Source organism: Nyctereutes procyonoides, unplaced genomic scaffold (assembly GCF_905146905.1).
Source record: "Nyctereutes procyonoides isolate TBG_1078 unplaced genomic scaffold, NYPRO_anot_genome, whole genome shotgun sequence".
Classification (NCBI taxonomy): domain Eukaryota; kingdom Metazoa; phylum Chordata; class Mammalia; order Carnivora; family Canidae; genus Nyctereutes; species Nyctereutes procyonoides.
In genome coordinates, this window is record NW_026575131.1 from 53,621,870 (window position 1) to 53,642,985 (window position 21,116).

Genomic DNA, 21,116 nt, shown 5'->3' on the forward strand with positions numbered 1-21,116 from the left:
GAATTATGGTAGGGATCAGAGCGATGTGGGGCTGCGCAGATGGAAGCGAGGAAGACAGGATGGCGCTCCAGGGCTCCGGGTATGAATCCGCACCACCTCCGCCACACTCACAAGCCGAGTCGACTTGGGCAAATGGCTTAGCTGCCCCGTGCCTCAGTTTCTCCATCTGGAAAATGGGGGTGATGAAAATGGTACCTACTTCACTGAGACGTCGATGTAAAAAATAAATGCGTCAAAGCAGGTCAAGGAAGCAGAACGGTCCTGGCACACTAAGTGCTCAGTGGGTGTTAGTGAGGCTGCTGCTTTCAACGCTGTTATCATTGTGCACAAGCCCCTCAATAAACGTGGCCAGAGCGTCCTCCCTCTGGTCCCAGATCACTCCCCCATCCTTTCCAGGCTTGCTCCAAGCATCAGGATGGAAGCCCCCGTCCCACCAGGGAATGTCTCCCCCACCCCCGAGTCCAGCTCATCTCCCTCGTCCTGTTATACGGGGAGGCTGTTGTGTTTCCCCGCATTTGCCTCCACAAAACCCGACACCCCGTGGAGTTCCCTTCCGGGAAACCCAGGGGGGCGGTCTGGAGGAAGCGCACCTCTCTCTATGTCACAGCAGCCGCCACCCTGCGCTGCTAGAGAGCCCATAAGAGGCGGCCCAGTCCCCGCGCGGGACCCCGGGGGCGAGGACAGAGACACCCCTTCCCACGTCCCTAGGGGTCGGGGGTACTTAAGCGCCGGCCCGCGGGGAATGCAGGAGCCGAGCCCGAAGGGGCGGGGCGCGAAGAGAGTGTGGGCGTGGCCAGCCGAGGGGCGGGGCCAGGCTCCAGGTGGCCCGGCCCCCCGCGGGGACCCACGGAGTTCCCGAGGGGGCGTGGCTTATGGGAGCAGAGTTTCTCCAAAGGGGGCGTGGCCAGCGCCCGGCTCCGCTGTAAGGGGGTGGGGCGGGGACGAGGGGGCGGGGCGAGAGCCCGGAGGCCGCTGTCGGAGGCGGGTCCTCGGGGGCGGAGCCAGGTGCAAGGGCTCGGTGACCCACGGGCGCGGCCGGAGAAGGTGGGGCCGGAGGGACGGAGGGCGGGCCTCCACCTTCCCCGGCCCTGCCCCAGCCTCTCGCTAGCTCCGCGGGTCCCGGCCCAGGTGAGTGAGGGGCCCCAGGCACATCCAGGATCAGAGGGATATTGGGGTGGGGAGTCCTCTCTTTTCCAGGTGGGGCCACCGGCCCGCAGGGAGGACCTGGGTGTCGGTCCATGAGCAGCCGCGGACGCAGAAGGGGCGCCGAGTGCCTGGTTGGGTCGCTGTGCGTCACGCGTGTCCGTGTACCTGGGCGTACCTGGGAGTGCTCCTCCGAGCGTGTTTCCTGTGCAACGCGAAGAGCCTCCCTGCTCCCACTTTGCCCGAGCAATCTTTTTAAAGTCTCCTTCCCTTGATTGAGGGCTCAGCTCCCATGTCACCCGGTGGGAGAGACCTCCCTGGCTGCGTGTTATTTACCGTGGCCGCCGCCTCCAGCCTTCCTTAGCACAGCGTCTTCAGTGATTACTCGTGGGCGTTATCGTCTTCATTCGTTGTGCTCTGTTTGTTGTGTGTCTTGCCCACCCGACGGCACAGGGCAGAGCCTTCATCTCATTCATCACTGTCTCTCCCGGGTCTAGAACAGGTTCTGGAACACAGCAAGGTCTCAACCAATCAGTGTTTGCTCAATGTCAAGTTTGAGTACCCGAGTCTGTGTCCATGTGTCTATGTGTAGGCAGGCGGCTGCCCCCCTGCATATGTGTGCACATATGTGTGCTCTATAGGGCATGAATAACCCCCTTCTTTTCCCCATGCTTGCCCCTACCCCCCCTTCCTGATTCTCCCTTTCCCCTCTCCCCTGCCCAAATATCCAGAAATTATTCCAAAGGATGAGGGGCAGGAGGATGACTTAGTTGGCCTATGTCTGACCTGTACCCTCTCTGAGCTCCTCCCTCACGCAAACTCCCCTCCACCAAGCTAACCAGAGCGTTGTCAGTGACCCCTCTGCATGGGTGCTAAAGATGGCACAAAACAGAGGAAGCTGACATTGGGGGACTCAAGACAGAGGCTGGCCTGGCCCAGCTGACAAACAGGAAGTACGCAGGCATCCAGGAGACACACCTGGTGTTCAGGTATGCAGCACCTGGAGCCAGGTCCCTGCCCAGCTCCCCGCCCCTAAAGCCACCTGAGGCAAGTCTGGTAACTCCTCGCTGGCTTCTGGCACTCAAGGCCTTGCTGACTCAGGATGAGAGAATCCTGGTGCTATTTCCCTGTACACCCAGGCAGGCCCAGAACACCGTAGGATGGAGGAAGTGAGAAGCAGACCGCCAGCTTCCTTCCCGTCCAGGGCAGGTTTTCTCCACCAGATGCTGGAGATACACCGGGCCTCGGGCCTGCACAATATCAAGGGAGTCCCAAAATGTCAGAGACCTAAATTTGACCATAATAATAACAAAGCATATCAGCTTCAGCTCCAAAATGTAAGAATCTGCAAATGCAAAATTGCTGTTTGCTGACATTTCTACAAAATGTCCTTGAAAATGATATTGCATTGGAAGGATTGGAAGGACACCTGACTAGCTCAGTTGGTAGAGCGTGTGACTCTTGGTTTGCAGGTCGTGAGTTCGAGCTTTAAGAGATTACTTAAAGCTATAATAATAACAAATAAAATTTTTAAAAATGGTGTTACATAGGAAAGCCTTGTATGGGTTAGATTTTCTTACAACTTAAGAATTCTTGAGTGTACACATAGATTGCTAAGAAGCTAGAGATTAGTAAAATAAATTTGCTCTGGCCTGGAAGCTTCTTTCACCCACCTGGCCTCGCTCCCTCAAAATCCTCCCAGTTGTTACTGATGAAGACCTCCACGAGCCACCCTATGGAAAATCTTATCTCTACCACTTCATGTCACATCCCTGGCTTTATTTTTCCACTTATCTCTTTCTGATCTATCTACTCCTTCGTCTACTTATTTATTTTTTTTTATTGCTGTCTCTCCCACTAGAACAGCAGCTCCCCAAGGGCAGGGATGCCCCTGTTTTGTTCACTGCTGGGCCTCTAGCGCCCAGGAGCACATGGCACATGGTGGGTCCCCCCTAAATATTAGTTTGAGTGAATTAGTTCATGAAATTTCTATAAAACGCAGCATCATGTCATCTGCACCAAAATTGCATTACATTTGAAAGCAGTGCCTAAGCCCCGGTGGTGCAGTGGTTTAGCACCGCCTGCAGCCCGGGGTGTGATCCTGGAGACCTGGGATCGAGTCCCACGTCGGGCTCCCTGCATGGAGCCTGCTTCTCCCTCTGCCTGTGTTTCTGCCTCTCTCTCTCTGAATGAATAAATAAATAAATCTTTAAAAAAAAATGAAAGCAGTGCCTAGGTCTTCTCCCTTTGCAAGGATCCCAGTGAATGCATGAGTGTTTCCATGAGGTCACAGCCAATCTAAATTAAAGTTTAAATTTTATAGTATGTATAGTATGAATCTAGAACATATATATACATATACATATATAAACAAAATCTAGTGTGTATTTTTTAATATAAGTAATTTGTTTAATTTAGAATATGGTTATATGTTACATGTTAGAATATATATATATATATAGAGAGAGAGAGAGTTGGCATTTTAAGGTTTGATAGGATGTGGGCTGCAGTCTCCAAAACTAAGAGGAATGTGGAAGGGCTGACCCAGCCACTCAGGAAGCTTAGGAAGCAGCAATAACTATTCCCATTTTACAGATGTGGAAGACTGAGGACTGTTGAAAGTACAGAGTTCAGCCCCTGCACCCTCTGCCCCCAAGAGCTCCATGCAGGTGCCACAGGATGGAGAGGACTTTGCCAGCCAGCCGTGGTACCACGGCCCCCTATCCCGTCAGGTATCTCTGCTTCCTACAGGGCCTCAGCACCATCTGATGGGGAGCCTCTCCTGCCCTTGACCTGCTGGGAACTTCTGGGTCCAGGATGGGGGACTTATAGTCAAGGTCTTTTGGATGGGGTGGCTGAGGGTCTCGGGACTGTCTTGAAGCTTGGTTGGTACCATGGCTTGTTCCCCAACCCGACTCCTTGGCTTTGCTTGTCTCTCCATCTGGGTCCTAGGCACCTGTGGCCACCAGGGTGCCCATATCCCTCTTTTATCACCTTCAGTGATTACTCTTAGACATTATCTTCTTCATTCATGTGTGTTTGTTGTGTCTTGCCCATCAGACGGCGCCGGACAGAGCCTTGGTCTCATTCATCACTGTGTCTCCAGGGTCTAGTTAGGCCCTGGCACACAATAAGGGCTCAATCAGTGTTGAGAACTCTTGGCATCTCCCTCTCAACCCAAATCTCCCCACCCTCCTCTGCAACTCATTTGTCACCCTCAGGAGTCCTGGGACCCTGAGCATCCAATCAAATTGTGAGAGTCAATATTGCTTAGTGGGTAAAATCCCAAACCCTGGAGCCAGACACCCTGGATTCAAATCCCAGCCCTACAACTTACATTCTGTGTGACCTTGGGCAAGGTATTTGACCTATCTGGGCCTCAGTTTCCCCACTCATAAAATGGGGATAATGGTATCTGCTGCCTAACCTTGGTAAAGGATTAAATGAGTTCATATGTTTTATACCTACAGCAGGGCCTGGCACGTAGTAAAGGCTATATGTGTGTCCACCATATGTATGGTTCACTCCCCAGCCCCCATCACCAACTCTGCTTTGTCTCCCTCTGGTGTTGTGGCCCCCAGCCCGTTTTGACACCAGCCACCATGGCTGGCATAAGACTGCTTGAAAATGTTTATAAAGGAGGATTTCCAGGCCACAGTCAGTTTGGAAGGATCCAGCGAATGGTCCTTTATGAAGCCACAAAGCTTAGCGCATTTACTCAGTGTGGATGTTGCATCAGTCAGTGTCAGCTAGCAGCTCTAACAAACATCCCCAAGGTGTCACCAGCCAAACACAACAAATGTTTATGGGCTCGTTCATGTTATAGTACAAGGTGGTTGAGGAGTGGGGAAGGTGGAGCTCCAGAAATAAATCAGGACCCGAGCTCTATCTTGTGGCTCTGCCTTCCACTAGCACTTTGGGAACATCCCCTGACAGATAGGGGACAGAAGCTGTAGGACTGTGCCGGGTCTGGACATTCCGGGCAGCACTTCTGCCCTCCTCCTTTGGCCAGATCGTGTCAGATGATGTCTAACTGCAGGGGAGCCTGAGAAATGTACTCCAGAAGTGTGCCCACGAGAAAATGGGAAATGGTTTGGTGCAAAACCACCCAGTCTCTGGGGTGGCTTTTTTTGGGTGGGGGGATGGAGGTAAGGAATCACTATGAATGGCTCATCTGGGCTCATGGCTAACTCCTCTACCCCCTGCCCTCCATCCCCAGAAGGCTGAGGCCCTCCTGCAGCAAGATGGGGACTTCTTGGTTCGTGCCTCCAGATCCCGTGGGGGCCACCCAGTGATCTCCTGCCGCTGGCAGGGCTCAGCCTTACACTTCGAGGTGCTCCGTGTGGCCCTCCGTCCCCGTCCAGGCCGGCCCACGGCCCTCTTTCAGCTGGAAGATGAACGTTTCCCAAGCCTGCCCTCCCTAGTTCTCAGCTATGTGACTGGGCAGCGTCCACTGTCCCAAGCCACAGGGGCTGTGGCCTCCAGGCCCGTGATACGACAAGGACCTATTCGACGCAGCTTTAGTGAGGACACCCTCCTAGAGAGCCCAGCTCGGATAGAGCTGCACAGGTAATCACAGACTCCACCTCTGGTGACACCTGATACCCCTAGAGTTTCTCCACCTGTGCAGTAACTGTTACTGACATTTGGGGCTGGATTGATTGTGGGGGGCTCTCCTGTGCATCATAGGATGTTGAGCAGCACCCCTCGTCTCTAGCTACTAGGTGCCTGTAGAATCCTCTCCCCTCCACCCCCTGGCTGTCACAACCCAAAGATGTCTTCTGATGCTGTTAGTTGTCCCCTGGGGGGTAGAGCACCCTGATTGGGGCCAGTGCTCCTGAGTGACTAGATAAAGGGTTTTCTGGGCATCGGTGGGGGCTGCCCTGCTCAGGGTGGGACTACACATCTCCCTCATCTCTTCCCCCAGGGCTAGGAAGCGGAGTGACAGTCAGCCCGCAGGTTTGGAGCACATGGGGCTGTCAGGAGAAGACCACTCAGGACCAGGTAAGGGTCTACCAGGACAGCACATGGTCCAGAGGTTGCTCTGCCGCTCACTGCCTGACTGGTGAGGCACAGGTGAATTAACCTCTTGGAAAATGGGCTCAATCAGCTTTCAAAACTGTCCTGGTGATTAAGAAATACACAGAAGCTCTGTAGGGGCTTAAAAATGGAGGGTTTATGATTATTTCCAGAAGTTCTATGTGTTCTGATCACAGCTGACCTCTCAAATAACTCCAGCCACACAGTCTCGTGCCTGCCTCTGGGTCTTTGCACCTGTTCTTCTAGCCATGGGAAAGCCCATTCCCCTAATCTTTTCCTGACTGACTTCTTCTCATTTAACTCGAGTTCCTCAAAGTAGCTGACCCTGGCCATCCTACTTAAAGGAAGATTCTCCTTGTGCCCTCTCTGCCCCATCTGCCCTGCCTCCCCTCATTCATCATGAACCCTCACTGCATGCCAGCCGCTGTATGAAGTGCAGAGATACATCACTCAACAAGAAAAATAAAGGTCTCTGGTGGTGCCAACATCCTACTGGAGGAAGATGGACATCGATAATTGAGTTGGCTTGGAAGTAAAATTTAAAAGCAGAACAGAGTCAGGGAGACTGGAATAGGGGGAATGAGAGAATTATAATTTGAAGTAGTAGTCAGTAGTCACGTGGAGAAAGATTTGAAAGAGGGGAAGAAGGAAATGATGTGAGTGTCTGGGGGGTGGCAAAGGTCCTAGGGCCAAAACAAGAACTTCAGCTGTTCATCAACCAAAAGGATGTGAGTGTGGCTGAACCATCTGGGGCTCAGATTTCAGGGGCTTTTTTTTTTTTTTTTTTTTTTTTTTTTTTTTTTTTTTGTGGCTACTGTGAAGATTTTGGCCTTTACCCAGAGTATCTAGAACCATGGGAAAGTTTTAAGTCTCTATAAGAAGGTCTATTTTATAGGCTTGGTAAATACAGAGTCTTCCAGAAGCCTGGGTGCAGCTTTAAGTTCTAATAACCACAGGAGTAAATAGGCCACAAACTTAACAAAAGATATCATTTGAGAGTTTGATGAATTCAGTTTCTTGGATGCTTTTGTAGTTTTGTATTTTGAATACTTTTTTCTTTTTTTTTTTTTTTTTGAATACTTTTTTTCTGTGTTAGTTTTGTAGTCAGTGCTTACCACCTTCAGGGGGGCAAACACAAGGAATTCAGATTTAAATTGTAGCATTCAGACTACATACAGAAGTGTTAACAAAAGTTCATTTTAAAACCATTGATAAGTGTGTAGCATTTGTATCAATGAAGCCTTTAGGTTCAAAACCACACCAAAATACCCAGTCATTGACTAGATGACTGGGAGGACGGTAGCCCATGAAGCCCCCCACCCATCCCATCCATCTATCTTTTGTGTCTACCCCCTTCACTCCTCTTGTTTGACCCCCAGGAGCCTCACCTGTGCCCACATGTGCCCTCCCTCGGATGGGTAGTGACCCGGTGTTGCTGAAGACGCCAGCTTCTCTGGGGTCTGTTGTTGATGGCCTCAGGGCCTCCGATGGGCAGCTTCATGCCAAGGCACCAAACAAACCACCTCGAACACCCTCACTGGTGCTGCATGATGAATCTGGACGCCCCCCAACATACTGTGAGCTGGTACCCCGAGTGCCCAGTGCCCAAGAAACACCCACTGGCCACAGTGGCCCAGAGACAGAGGCCTCATGGTGGGAAGCCAATGAGGAAGAGGAGGAAGAGGACAGAAGCTTTGCAAGACCAAAGGCTGAGGTCTTTTTCTGCCCCCCTAACAACCTCTTCTGCCTGCTGGGCCCCCAGAATCGGCCCCTGGAACCTAAAGTCCTGAGTACTCTCCGTGACCTCTTCCTGGAGCACCATCCTGGGAGCACAGCCCTCCACCTATTATTGGTGGACTGCCAGGTGGGTCACTCCTCCCCAAACAGGGGCTGAAGCCAGGCCAAGGCACCTCACGCATATACTCATTCTTTCCAGTTGACCTCCCCACTAACCCTCCTGCCCAGGCTACAGGCCTCCTAGGAGTGACCAAGGTTCAGCGGGGCGCCATGGGGGTCACCTCTGGCCTGGAGCTGCTCACACTTCCCCATGGGCATCGCTTGAGGTTGGAGCTTCTGGAGAGGTGAGCCGGCCACCTGGAATCCTCAAACCTCCCCCCATTCACGGACCCCTAAGGAGGAGGGGAGATGGGCAAAGCTACCCCCCCCCACACACACACACACACATCTCTCACCTCCAAGTTACAAAGCTCCCACTGCCCCCAGGCCCTTGCTCTCTACCTCCGCAGACACGAGGCGCTGGCGCTGGCCGGGGCGCTGGCCGTGCTGGGCTGCTCGGGGCCGCTGGAGGAGCGCGCGGCCACCCTGCGGGGCCTGGTGGAGCTGGCGCTGGCGCTGCGGCCCGGGGCGGCAGGGGACCTGCCTGGACTGGCTGCGGTCATGGGCGCCCTGCTCATGCCCCAGGTGCGTGGGGAGCAGAAATGAGGAGGAAGCCTGAGTGCGGGGCGTGGGGAAGAGGGAAGAGGAAGCATGTTCAGGGCTCCTCCCCCAGGTGTCCCGGCTGGAACGCACGTGGCGCCAGCTCAGGAGGAGCCACACACAGGCCGCGCTGGCCTTCGAGCAGGAGCTGAAGCCGCTGATGCGGGCGCTGGACGAGGGCGCTGGTGAGTGGCATCGCTTGGAGCTGCGCACCCACGTCTAACCAGAATCCTAACCCAGCCCTAGGCCCGCCCTAGGCCCGCCCTAGGCTCCACCCACTTCGCTCTACGCCCCGCCCTTCGCGCCTGGCTACCCGGCCCCAAGCCTAGGCTCCGCCCCCGCCTGTCCTAGGCTCCGCCCCCGCCCCTGTCCCGCCTTGTGCTAGGCTGGAACGTGGGTTTCTGGGCTCCTTTCCCAGGGTCCGCCTCCGCCCAGTCTCCCACCCTCTTCACCCGGGTCCCATCTTCTGCCCGAGCCTAGCTCAGAGCCCTCGCCCGCACAGGACCCTGCGCCCCGGGCGAGGTGGCGCTGCCGCACGTAGTGCCCGCGGTGCGCCTGCTGGAAGGCCAGGAACTCCCGGGGCCGCTAGACGAGAGCTGCGAGCGGCTGCTGCGCACCCTGCACCGGGCGCGTCTGGTGGCCCGGGACGCGCCCCAGTTCCGTGAGGCAGCGGCCCGGCGCCTGCGAGGTGAGTGCTCCCTCTGCTCCCGGCTGCCAGCGGGTCCCGACTTCCCGAGCCCCCCACCCCTCCGCATGCTCTAACCCGGTACCCGAAAACCCACCAGGCCAGGGACCGGAGCCTCTGGCCACGCCTCCCAGAGTTCCACCCAGACTGGGACGGCCCGGCCCCCGGGGAGATCTCACCCCAAGTCCGAGTCGCAGCCAACAGCCTTGACAGCACTAGCGCTCTCCACCCCAAAGGGTTGGCCCCCGGCCCCGGAGCCACGTCCACAAATTCCCACTTCCCCGCTCCCACCTGAAGCGGCCCTGCCCCCAGAGGACCTCGATCCCTCTGACAACGTCTAGCTGTCTCCAAAATGAGTCAGTCCTTCATCCTGGGAGGACAGCCCCCTCCTTGCGGTGAGAGCCAAACCTCCTCCGTGCTGGGTCAGCCCAGCCTCCAGAACCCCCGACCTGGCTTATTCCGCTCTCACCAGCTACCCAGGCACTGCTCTCTCTAAAACATGGCTCAGCGTCCCCCAAAATGTGTCGCGCTGGGCTGCCCAGACTCCAAATCTTCCCCCCCCCCAGGTGGTTCCATCCCCAGGCACAACCCCTAAGGGGACCCCTCAGCCATCAGGCACCTGGAACAGACTGCCCCCACGCACCCTGGCATAGCATGCTTCCACCGAGCTCCTGGCCACCCCGCCCCAGTCCTGCAGAGCCCCAGAGAGCGCCCTCCCCTCCGATCCCGCCCAGTTGTCCAGAGCTTCGGGGCAGAGTCCTCCAGGGCCCTGTGGGGACAAAGTTCTGAGGGGAGGAGGCAGGTAGAGGATGGGGCCCAGGCGGGAGCCTGGCCCCGCCCCCGACCCACCTGGCCCCGCCCCCAGGATTCCAGCCGAACCCGCAGCTGAGGGAGGCCCTGACCACAGGCTTCGTGCAGAGGCTCCTCTGGGGAAGCCAAGGCGTGGGGGCGCCACATGCCACCCGTCTCGAGAAGTTCCAAAGAGTCCTCAGTGCCCTTTCGCAGCGCCTGGAGCCAGACGTTTGAAAGCACACACCCCCTTCTTCAAGCTGGGACACCCAGACTTTGGGGAACCTCAGGGGCTACCAGAGACCTTGCCCCAAGCCGTTCATGTAGCCAAAGCAGTGGGAACCCATTCTGCCTCACAGAAGGGAGTGCAGATTTACAAAAACCCATACAGCTCCCCCAAAATGTACATGGATCCTAGGGTGTCTGGAGGCCCCATCCCACCTCCCACCCCCACACACATAACCCACAAATGCAGAACATGAGGCTTTCAAGGGTAAGAGAACCTGCACATCCCTTACTCAGAAGCCAGAGTTCAAATGCTTTTTAAGAGCTCTGTGACTTCCAGCCAATGGCTCAACCTCTCTGTGCCTTCGACATAAAACCCCACCAGGTTGTATGAGCAAAGCTGTTGTACTTTCTACCGGTTGTCATGGGGGCTTAAAGTTCAGTGTTCAAATGTCGGGTGGAGAATGCCTAGCACACAGGTGCTCAACAGTACCTTTTCTCAGTAAAGCTGCAGTAAACACAGAAAGGATGTTCGGGGCTTTTCTCCTTATGTCGCAATCACAGACAAGCACCAAACTCCAGGGAGGTTTTGTCCCAGGTGGGCCCAAGTTAACCTCAAGTTCTCCTTCTTCATTCCCTCTGTGGCCAGGAAGGAGGGTGGCATTTGCATATCCAGCCCCAGTAGGTGAATCTAATCACGCGTGGACTCTAAAAGCTTTATAGAATTTTTTATATAAAACAAAATGGCCCTAGCCCAGCGGCAGGAAGAAAAGATCTGAAACACGAGTATGTACATCAATGGTGGAAGGCACAGCGGGTCCATTTGGGATGAGGAGTGGGATGGGGGGCAGCAGGTTACACAGGTCTCAGCTGAAGCCACGGGGGCAGAAATAAAGTGCGTAGGTCCTGGGGCCCCCCGTGGCCCAGAAGCAGCAGCCAACAGCCCCCTTCTTCCCGCCTGTGGCAGGGTTCAGTTGAGCGTGACACGGAGATAGGAGGTGGGCACGTAGCCCTCACCTCCCTGTTTCCGCCTGACCCGGGTCCAGCCGTCGCCTTTGTCCTCTTCCATGAGACTGAGGTCTTCACCCTCGGCCATGGAGATGGTGCCCTCGCTGGACCCTGTCACGGGATGGGCAGTGGGCTCAGATCTGCTTCGGGTGAGTTTAAACTCAACCTAGCCCAAAAGAGCGCCCTCCCCTGAGCAGCTGATGGGACCTACAAGCTGTCCTCACCTTCAAAGTGGTAGATGGCCACACAGTGACCTATGGGGGATGCCGGTTCCTCCTCAAAATCCTCATCAAATTCTGTGTAGATGGGGGCATCCTGACCCTCCTCTGAGAGGGGCTCTTCAGAGCTGATTGGGGAGAGCAAAGCAGGTAAGGACAGGCCTCCTGGGTCCTGGGGACAGACCCTCTCTGGCATCCACACTCACCTCTCCTTGTTATCCTGTGACCCACTGTTGCTGCTGCTGCTGTCTGGTGGGGCGCTGGCTGGGGGGTCTGGAGGCCGGGTGTGGCGGCCCAGGCTGTTCCCCCGGTTGCTCAGGACCCGGCTCTCAGCTTCCGCCAGCCAAGCCTAAGAGGAGGGAGACACACAGTCAATTCCAGGGCAGGATTCTGGGGTCAGCCCCTTCTGGGCCTGGAGGTTTCCTGAGCTTACCCATGCACACCCAAGGCTGTGATGAGAAACAGCTGGAGCACCACCACACCAACACCTCCCTGCCCCCACCCCCCCAGGAAGTGACTCAGCCAGGCCCGCTGGCCCCCACCCCTCCCCAGGGTCTTCCCTGACCTCATACTTCTGCACTTCCAATTTCAGCCGTTCAATGTTGTTCAGGGTTTCTGTGATCCGGGGCTCCAAGCTGGCAGGGTCCCCCATCTGGGGTGTCTTCTCATAGACATCCTTCATTTTCTTCAGGGCTTCTCTAGGATGACACAGACAGATTAGAAGGAACAGTCCCATATGATCTAACAAGCAAAAAAAATACACGCTTTGCTTCAAGGAGCCAATAGCGAGAGAAGACAGTTGGTAAATCTCAAACACTAGTGCTTCACCACCTGGGTTCAAATCCTTGGGCATTTCCTTGCCTGTGAGCCTGGGGTAAGTTACTGAACCTCTGTCTCAGTATGCAAATCTGGAAAATGGGGATAATGCATCATTATCCCCACTCATGTGAGTGGTTGCAAAGATTAGAACAGTGCCTTTTTTTATTCAGATACATATTGACTACCTACTGCATACCAGGCACTGTTCCAGGCATCAGAAATATAGCCCTAAACAAGAAAATCAGGATTCGGCCCCAGCTCATGAAGTCTCAGAATTTGGGGAAGTCAGTGAATCTATGTAAAGGATCTCAAATAGTGTATGGCATACAGTAAGCACTCTATAAATGCTCAGTACTATCATTAGTCCCTGGTCCCTGTTTCCTCCAAGCCTATATAGGCAGTAGCAGTAACAGGCGTAGACCTTGGCATTTGTCCAACCTGGGTTCAACTTCTCTCCAGTCCTAATACCAGATCCGTGCCACAGATGAGGAAACAAACACAGTGAGGTGCAACAACTAGAATTCAAGGCCAGTCTTGACTCCAAAGGATCCCCCTTCGCCCCTACGTCATAAAGACTCCGTAACTACAAAGTTCCAAGTGGAACTTTACACCAATCAAAGTTTCGTACAAGAGGTTCAATGCAATGGCAAAATATAACTTGGCTGCCCGTCCACAAGTGGCCAGCGTCATTCCCATTATGTAAGAGGACTGGGAAGACGATCTCGTTGCTTGGAAGGAGTGAGTACAGCTTTTCCTTTTTTAATCTGGCAGGTTTTTTTATTGTTGATGTTTTAAGAGTTAGTAGATAACCATGATTTTTTCTTTTTTTTTTTAGCCAATTACTGTAGTAAAAGAATAATAGATGTCTTTACATTGAACCATCTTTGCATTACTGGGATAACACCCCATTGATCATGACTTGTCTTCAAAAAATACTATGTTTTTCTTATGGTAAAATACACATAACACAAGAAAGGCCCCACTCGAACCATTTTTAAGTGTACGATTCCACGGCCATTAAGTATATCCACACTGTTGTGCGACCATCTCCACCACGCGCAATATTATTTTTAAAATATATCATTGGATTTGTCTGGCTAGGATTCTCCATCTAAGATCCTAAGTGAAATAAAATGAGTCCAGAATTTGAATTTCTTGAATTCTTGCTAAATGATAGGGGAATTGATTCCACCAGCCTCCTAAATGAGCTGACACCTTTTCACTCTTTTTTTTGTTTGCTGGAATGAATTGTTTCCTTTTAAGTGTGGTAGAAATCACCTATAAAACCACTGGGGCTTGGGCCTTGGGGCGTGTTAGAGAGAGTCTGGAGTACCATTTCAGTACAGTTCATTTATTATTTTATTTTGTTCCTTGCCTACCTACCCCAAACCTTACCTTTGGTCGACCTCCTTCTGCAGCTCACGATTCCGTTCTTCCAGGTGCTGCTGAAGTCGCTTCCTCTGCTGCTCTGGGGGCAAGTGGCTGAAATCCTCCGTCACCACTGTCTGCAAGGTGGCAAGAGGACTGAGTTCGGGGGGATTGGGGATTCTCAGCTTCTATGCTCTAAGACACTGCTATGACATACCAAGTCCACCTTCCTCCCCACCCAAGGTTCTTTGGGGGCAAGGCCATGCACAGAGCAAAGCAGGTCCAGGTCTGGCAACCGGAGGAGGGGGGCCCAGCCGGCTGCAGGAAGCGAGCCCAGGGTACCACCACCCAGCCACTGGGTGGGCTGGGGCCGCCCCCTCCTACTCCCCTGGAGGCCTCACTTACCCCACGGCTGCCTCGAAGGCTGCGGAAGGATGCTAGCCGCGGTTTGACCGACTTACTGATCTCACTCAGTATGGCCAAGGGGTCGAGGCCGGAGCGAGGGGATGGGGGTCCGTTAGGCAATGCCGAGGGCAGGGGGCCCCCCAGGGGGGAGAGGGGTGGGGGGCGTGGCTACCGGCGGGGGCAGGGGAGGGGGTGGGTCACAAGGGGTTGGAGGATGTAGAGAACGAGGATGGATGGACGGACGGACATAATAAAGAAAAAAGAAAAAACAAAATGGAGAAAAGAAAAGAAAAAAAACGGTAAGAAAACCACAACTCAAGATGCACAATCACACACAGAAAATGCATGCAAAGAGCAACACAAAAATCTGGGAGGTGGTGGGGAGGGCATTAGACTGTGAGCCGGAAGGCCAGACCCCTCCCTACCCCCTTATGTTATCCCTTCCTTGAATTCTATGTCCAGTACCTAGCATGGGGCTGGAGGGGAGCAGGGGCAGGGAGGCCCCGGGTTCTGTCCACCCAGCTTTCTGAGCTCACAGTCTAGAAAATACAGGGAGATGCATGCGGGAATCAAGGTCTCAGATGGGTACATGGCTACAGAGGTCAAAGGCAAGCTAAGAGAAAGGTAGAAGGCATGAAGTATCAGAAAGGTTACAGGTGGGGTTTAAGCTGGGGGAGTCTGTTGTACAAACTGAGGGGGGTATCAAATTATATGTCAAGAGGGATCAAGAATATATAACAGGGTTCATGAGAAATAAACTAAGGGTTGGGGGTGAGGGTCTAAGGTATAAAACAGGTATGTGCTTGACATTACAAGCCAAAAATCCCAAGAAAAAACAGCCTGAGGGTCAGGGGCCCAAGGACCCACTGGCAGGATGGAGAGAGACTCAAGGGGAGTCCCTAGGACAAGTCCCTCAAGCCCTCATCCAGCCCTGAATCCCAGAAGCAGGTCTTCTCCCAGCATCCCGAGAAGCAGCAGACAGACGCCGCGGGCCCCCTCCCTGCACCCCCCCCTCAGCCTTGGGGGACTCCCAGGCCGATCACCCAGCCGCCTCCCTTCCCTCCAGCCTGGGCCAGCAGCCAAGAGGCAAATTCCTGCCCGGGACTCAGCGTCCCAGCGGCTGGGGCTGACTCAGTGGGGGCCCCCCTGTCCCCACTCACACTCCCCTTCCCAAGGGCCCCGGCCCCCACCTTGTTCTTCTTGCCGAAGGGCCAGCGCTTGGCACGGCTGCGGCCCGGGCCTCGGAGCTCAGGCCGTCCATCGGAGGGGGTGCCCAGGCTGCTGTCTGAGGGCACGCGGTTCATGGGCTGGCTGAAGTCTTCAAATTCCACGTCACCAGGGCGGGCAAAGCCTGACTTGTGCAGCTCGATCAGGACCTGGGAGTCCTGCAGGAGGGAGTAGGGACAAGAAGTCAGGGGCAAGACCAGATGCCTAGCCTCTGGGGTCCTCCAACTTCCCACCTGTGAGCCCACTCGCCCAGGACCAGATACACACGTTCTTGGCATCTACAGCATCTGCGGCCACCTTCATGCCCTCCAGACACTTGGCGATGATGGGCACCACCTGCAGCTCGGCCTCGGACAGGAGCCCATACCCGGCCCCCAGGTGGGTGGCCCGTCGCTCATCCATGTCCTGCAGCTTCTGCAGAGACAGAGGCAGGGGCGCTAATGGGACCAGCAGCAGCGATTCAATCCGCAAACACGATGGGGTGCCACACTGGCCCCAGCCCCAAGCCCAGTCTTGTGGAGAATACACAAAATCGAATAGAGACTTCCAGCCCAGGGTGGCCAGAGGAGACACATGGGACAGGGGAGATCTGAGAGAGGAGTTTGAGGAGCACCAGCCTCGCCTAGGGAGTCAGGAAAGGATTCTCAAAGGAGGTGACCACGAAGCCAGGGCTTTGAACCCACCGAGAGCACACCCAACATAGATATTACCAGTCCCAGGTGGAGTAGAGCAAGAGACTAAAGCAGAAGACAGGAAATTTGAGGCTTTTCAGAGGGACTGTTAGAGGTGGGGCTTAGAAGAATGAATAGGAGTTTCAGAAAAAAAGAAAGACATCCTGGCAGAAAGAGTTAGAGCTCACTGCTGTTTTTAATTCCCTTTCAATTTAGAGATCGGGACATTGCAGCTAAGGTTTGGCAAATGTGTAAGAGTCGGGTAACTGTGTGTTTTTCAGGAGGGTAGGCTGGGGGCTTAGAACACTCACATCAAAAATCTGGGGCATCTGGGAAAAATAGAAGTGGGCCTGGTCTCGGTTGAAGCGCTGGAGCTGGGCTGCGTACTCATTTTTGCTCTCCTCTGCCATGTGACTTCGAAGGTGGGCTTGTTGCTTGGCCTGAGGAATATCGAGGCAGGGGTCACGGCCAGGTTCTGCACCCCCCCACCCCCCCAACCAGACCTCCAAACCCATCCCAGACCCCACAGGTACCTTCTCCACATCAGCCTTGGTGGCATTAATATCCTGATCGAGTCGCTCAGCAGTCTGGGCTGCCTTTTCAGCCTCCCGGCAGTCCCGTTCAAACTTGCGCTTACTCTGCCGGGGACAGAACCAGAAGGAGGAAGTAGGTGAGAAATCAAGGTTTCAGAGACTGGTGGGACATCACCCAGCAAATGCAGGGCAACGGGCATGCTGGGAACCCATGGGACAGAGGGGCCCCAGGCCAGACAATGCAGGCAGTTCCACGGATCAGCAACCCTCAGCCGGCTCCTTAGGGCCAGAGGCACCCTTCTCCACGCCCCCAGACTCACATTCTCCAGCTGTTTGAAGCCACTTTCCAGCTGCTGCTGAGCCCGACGACCTTCCTGAAAGTGCTGTGCAAAACAGAGATGGTTAGGCTCACCTGGGTCGAGGTAGCAGTCCTCAAGACCCAGAGAGGGGATCACTCACCATCTTTCTCTCCTGTTTCATCTCCTGTGAGTACTTGGCCAGCTCGAGACACACACGGACGCTGAGGTTCTCAGCCACCAGCTCGCGCTGGCCCGCAAAGTCATTCACCTCCTGGAGAATCTGCACAAAGGACTGCTGCTGGCTGAACCTAGGGTAAGATGGGCAGGAGCAGCAAGCCAGGGTCAGGAGGCCACCCCCGCCACCCAGGGTAGCCAGATGCCCTAGGACCCACCTCCATATGGGAACGGGAAAGCCCCAACACATTCCTCCTGGAAGCAACCATAAACTCTGGTCCATATCCCTTACCCCAAACCCTTCAGTGGGATGCATTTTGGAACTCAGAACTTTTCAGGTTCAGAAAGGGGATATAATGCTTATACCATCTTTTATGCAGCACCCCAGTGGGGTCAGGGGCAGCATCCTGAATCGAACACCATAAATATTTTTGCAGCGAGAGGTATTACTATTCACAGTAAGAAGAATAAAAACCAAGGACGTGATGAACGTGAAGTCAGGTCAGAGGCTGCTGCCACACAAGCTACCAAAACAATTTTTTCACTTTTAGAGCTCTTTGGATTCTGGAACTGGGGATGTGGCAAAAAGCGAAATGCTCCTATGCTGGACTAACTATGGGCTGGGCACTGCTTCAGTGCAAGATCTGTTATTCTCTGCATGAGCCCTACAAGATCATCATCATCATCCCGTTTCACAGGTGAGGAAAACAGGCACAAAACATAAATCAATGACCCAGAGTCACTTGTTGAGTGAGTGCTGGAGCCCCGCTCAATAGGAGAGGCAAATGGAAAACTCAAGTCAATTGCCCAGAGTCGTAGGGCTGGAAAATAACGGGATTTCGATTCCAGCACAGGTGATCCAGGTTCTCCATCCATGCTCATTCCTCTAGGTGGGAAATGAAGCAAAAGGTGAGGGTCTTACCGCCTAGCTGGGGGAGAGGAAGTAAGACCAACACACACGCTCCCCAGGCGCCCCCAAATCTAGCCTGGCAATTCCTCTCCATCCTTACTTGGATTCTGGGTCATCCTTGGCAGGTCTCTTGGGCAGGTATTTTTTCACCAGGCTCCTAATGGAGAGAGGCAGAAAGGCTGAGCCCCCAGCCCTCCAACAGCTTCCCCAAGCCCCAGGCGGGTCCCCCCTAGGGTCTCACCTCAGTTGCTTTGCATAAGCCTGCTCCACCTCGGTCCGCTCTTTCACGAATTTCACATATCTGTCCAACAGGTCCAGGCCCCACTGCGTGTGACGCTCGAGCACCTCAAACTGATCCTGGAAGCGGGCGGAGGATTCGGGATCATGACGTTGGGACCCCACCGCCCGCGGACCAGGCGCCTGAGAAGCCTCAGGGCTCTGAGCTAGGAGAAGGTGTGGCTTCCCGGCCCCGCCCCGGCGCGGCGCGGGGGGAGGCAGGAAACCGGCGGGAACCCCCTCCCCTTCCCGGGAAGGGCCAGGGAACAGGGGCGGGGCCCCGGCCGGACTACGGGGTCCCGGCCTCCAGACCGCCAAGAGGGGTGTGGAATGGGGCAGGGCCACTCCCCCCTGCCCCGGCTCCCCTAATCCCCCCTCCCAAGATTCCGGAAAATCCGGCCGGCCCGGCGTGAGTCAGGACCAGAGGGGCAGGATTCGCCGCAGCTCGGGGGGCCCCAGAATGTCCAGGGGCCAGGCACCATGTTCCCCGGGTCGCCATGCTTCCCGGGGTCCCCCGCACACACGTGACTCCGTTTCCCCCACTGACCCCACTGCACCTCCGAAAGAAATTCCAGAGTTGTGGGGGAAGGAATCTCGCTACCCCCTCTGCATCCAGGAACCCAGGGATGCCACCGCCCCCATAAAAAGGAGGGGTCAGAGGTCCGGGCTAGGATAAGGGGAAATTTCTGGGGCTTCCAGAGCAGAGGTCAGAAGCAGCCTGGGGGCGGCCCCTCCCAGTGCCTGGGGCGGGATGGGGGAGGGGGCTGCGAGGTGGCCAAGCCTCGCAGCCCCCTCCCCCCTAGCGCGACCCAAGCCCCAAGGTGTTGATTGGAGCCTCCGAAAGGCGGTCGGAACTTCCAGGTCCCACGTGGGCTTGGAAGTGGCCACAGGGGCCCCTCCCCCGCCCAAGCCGGACAGGCGGGCTGCGGGCAGGGACCCAGGGGCCGTAAGATAAGCCGCCGGCCCAGCCAGGGTGCTCAAAATAGGTGACCTCGCCCGGCCGCCCCGGCCTGGTCCCAGGACTCCTGCCCTCCTCACTCGGAACCCCGCGCCCAGTTTCCCGACTCCGCGGCTGCAAGGTCGCCCTTCGCCCCGGGCGTCCTGAAGCGCCCTGGGAAACTCCGAGGGAGGGCGGAAAGCGGGGACTCCGGGGGTCTCCGAAGGGGAAAGCGCCGAGCCCCCGCTAAGGTCGTGCAGGAGCAAGGAGGAGCCGGGATCTGAACTCCAGAAAAGGAGAAACTTGGAAGCCGGGCCGATCGGACTCACCCACAGCTCGGTGCCCCAATCCATGCTGCTCCCGCCGAAGCCGCCGCCGCCGCCGCCGCCGCCGCCGCCGCCGCCGCCGCGCCCGGTCCCCGCCGCCCGCCGCCCGCCGCCCGCCGCCCGCCGCCCGGAGACTCAGCCTGGAGCGGCGCGCCCGGCCCAGCCCGCCAGGCCCCGCCCCCTCCAGGCTCGGCCCCGCCCCCGCAGGCCCTGCCACGCCCCCGTCTGCGCGGAGGCCCGAACAGCGCCCTAAAGGCGGGACCCCCGAGGAGGTGGGGCCCAAAGGACGCCCCGCCCCCTCTTAAAGGAAAGTTGCCACTAGACGCCACTGGACCGACCCCTTAAAGGACCCCCATCCATTTCCCAAATCCCCCGGACCCCTCTTATCCTCCCCACCCCTAAGTCGCCTGAGACTGTTGTTTTCTCTTTCCTTCAACCATTCCTTAAAGGGCCAAGACATTAAAACCCCAACCCGAGAGGTCTTTCCCCCACCACCAGCCACCCCTTCCCGCATCGCCCCCCCGCCCCCCCCCCGCCCGCCGTCGCTGGGAGAACCTGAGGTCACCCCGCTCTTGCGGGCCGGCCCGGCTCCAGACATCTATGCTCGGCCCACTAATGGTCTGGTTCCCTCCGGCCACAGGGCGGATGGGAGGACTTCGATCCTGCCCAGAACGCGTGCCTCCGCCAAGGCCCGGTCCATTAGCACCCCCACCGCATCCTGCCTTCTCCCTCCTCCCGAAGTCTGCGCCGGGAAACTGAGGACAGGCTGTCCTTGGGGCACCGGGCCCAGGTCTTTCCTCGGCCCTCATCCAGTTCGCGCTTCCACCTGCCCATTTTCCAGGCGCATCCGTTTAGACCCAATCCGGTTTCACTGTCCAGACCCCGGTTCGACTCCACCTCTCCCTCCAGACACTCCGGCCCTGGGGGCACAGAAGTCTGTCACTTCCCTCATAAATGCCTGTTCACACCTCATTAATCTCCTTAAGGCACTGAGATGAAAGGGTAGAGAACCCTGCAGCTCCCACCCTCATCCTCTCCTGCCTTTAGTCCTTAGTGCCAACGGAGGTGACAGACGCGGCGCCCCGGAGCCGCCCCCGGGGCACAAGTTAGGCCCCAAGCCTCTGGGCTTCCAGGAGGAGAGCCCCAGGAGCCCAGGGGACATCAGCCTGAAATCCTGGGACAGATGGCTCTGTGGGGACCTGGCCCCACCTGCTGGTGACTTCTGAGCTAGAAAACCTCCTGTTGCAAAGTGGGCTGTGCTCCAGGGTTTGGGGGACCAGCTGAGTCAGGGGCTCAGCGTGAGTTCTGCTCTCAGCCGCTTAGCCTGGTATTGGAGTCTCCACACTGGCCTCAAACTCAAATCGGAATTGGGATTCGTTCCAAGTCGGCACCACAGTTGGAATAGGATCTCAACCTGGGGTCAGCTTAGCGGAGGGGTCAGCAACCCACTAGGGGGTCGTGGCCTCAAACTACGGTCCAGCGGTCAGGCCTCGTCTGGGGTCAGGGCTCCGTCCAGGTTGGGAGGGCTCAACCAGAGAGATTAACGCTCAGGCTCAGAGTAGGTCGAGGGTCGGAAGGGAGTGGGGAAGTCTGGATTTCAGGTTGATGTCCGGGCTCAGTTGCAGCT

General features: G+C 56.1%; 2 protein-coding genes across 8 annotated transcripts; one reads left to right on the top strand and one right to left on the bottom strand.

Moving 5' to 3' along the window:
* The first annotated feature begins 1,020 nt into the window (after positions 1-1,020).
* SH2D3A (SH2 domain containing 3A) lies at positions 1,021-13,752 on the top strand. 6 transcript variants are annotated; one of them, XR_008666820.1, is made up of 11 exons: positions 1,021-1,128; positions 3,739-3,875; positions 5,363-5,712; positions 6,071-6,147; positions 7,563-8,047; positions 8,149-8,264; positions 8,430-8,604; positions 8,693-8,804; positions 9,122-9,307; positions 12,823-13,101; positions 13,199-13,752. XR_008666820.1 is itself a non-coding variant. In XM_055342967.1 (10 exons), the coding sequence occupies exons 2-10, from the start codon at positions 3,807-3,809 to the stop codon at positions 12,849-12,851; spliced, it is 1,599 nt and encodes a 532-aa protein (XP_055198942.1). In that variant the 5' UTR covers positions 1,021-1,128; positions 3,739-3,806; the 3' UTR covers positions 12,852-13,170. The 6 variants fall into 6 exon arrangements, 5 of the variants coding, with proteins under 5 accessions (XP_055198942.1, XP_055198940.1, XP_055198941.1 ...); XM_055342967.1 differs by lacking the exon at positions 13,199-13,752 and having other exon boundaries at positions 12,823-13,170; XM_055342965.1 differs by lacking the exons at positions 12,823-13,101; positions 13,199-13,752 and adding an exon at positions 10,170-10,717.
* TRIP10 (thyroid hormone receptor interactor 10) lies at positions 11,031-19,559 on the bottom strand. Of its 2 annotated transcripts, XM_055342963.1 has the most exons (15): positions 19,493-19,559; positions 18,192-18,307; positions 18,051-18,107; positions 17,027-17,174; positions 16,888-16,950; positions 16,568-16,672; positions 16,346-16,474; positions 15,631-15,777; positions 15,327-15,521; positions 14,137-14,304; positions 13,759-13,868; positions 12,110-12,242; positions 11,751-11,893; positions 11,551-11,672; positions 11,031-11,437 (listed from the first exon to the last, which is right to left on the bottom strand). In XM_055342963.1, exons 1-15 carry the CDS (start codon positions 19,514-19,516, stop codon positions 11,289-11,291), a joined length of 1,809 nt encoding a protein of 602 aa, XP_055198938.1. In that variant the 5' UTR covers positions 19,517-19,559; the 3' UTR covers positions 11,031-11,288. The 2 variants fall into 2 exon arrangements, with proteins under 2 accessions (XP_055198938.1, XP_055198939.1); XM_055342964.1 differs by lacking the exon at positions 14,137-14,304.
* Between the last annotated feature and the right edge of the window lie 1,557 nt (positions 19,560-21,116).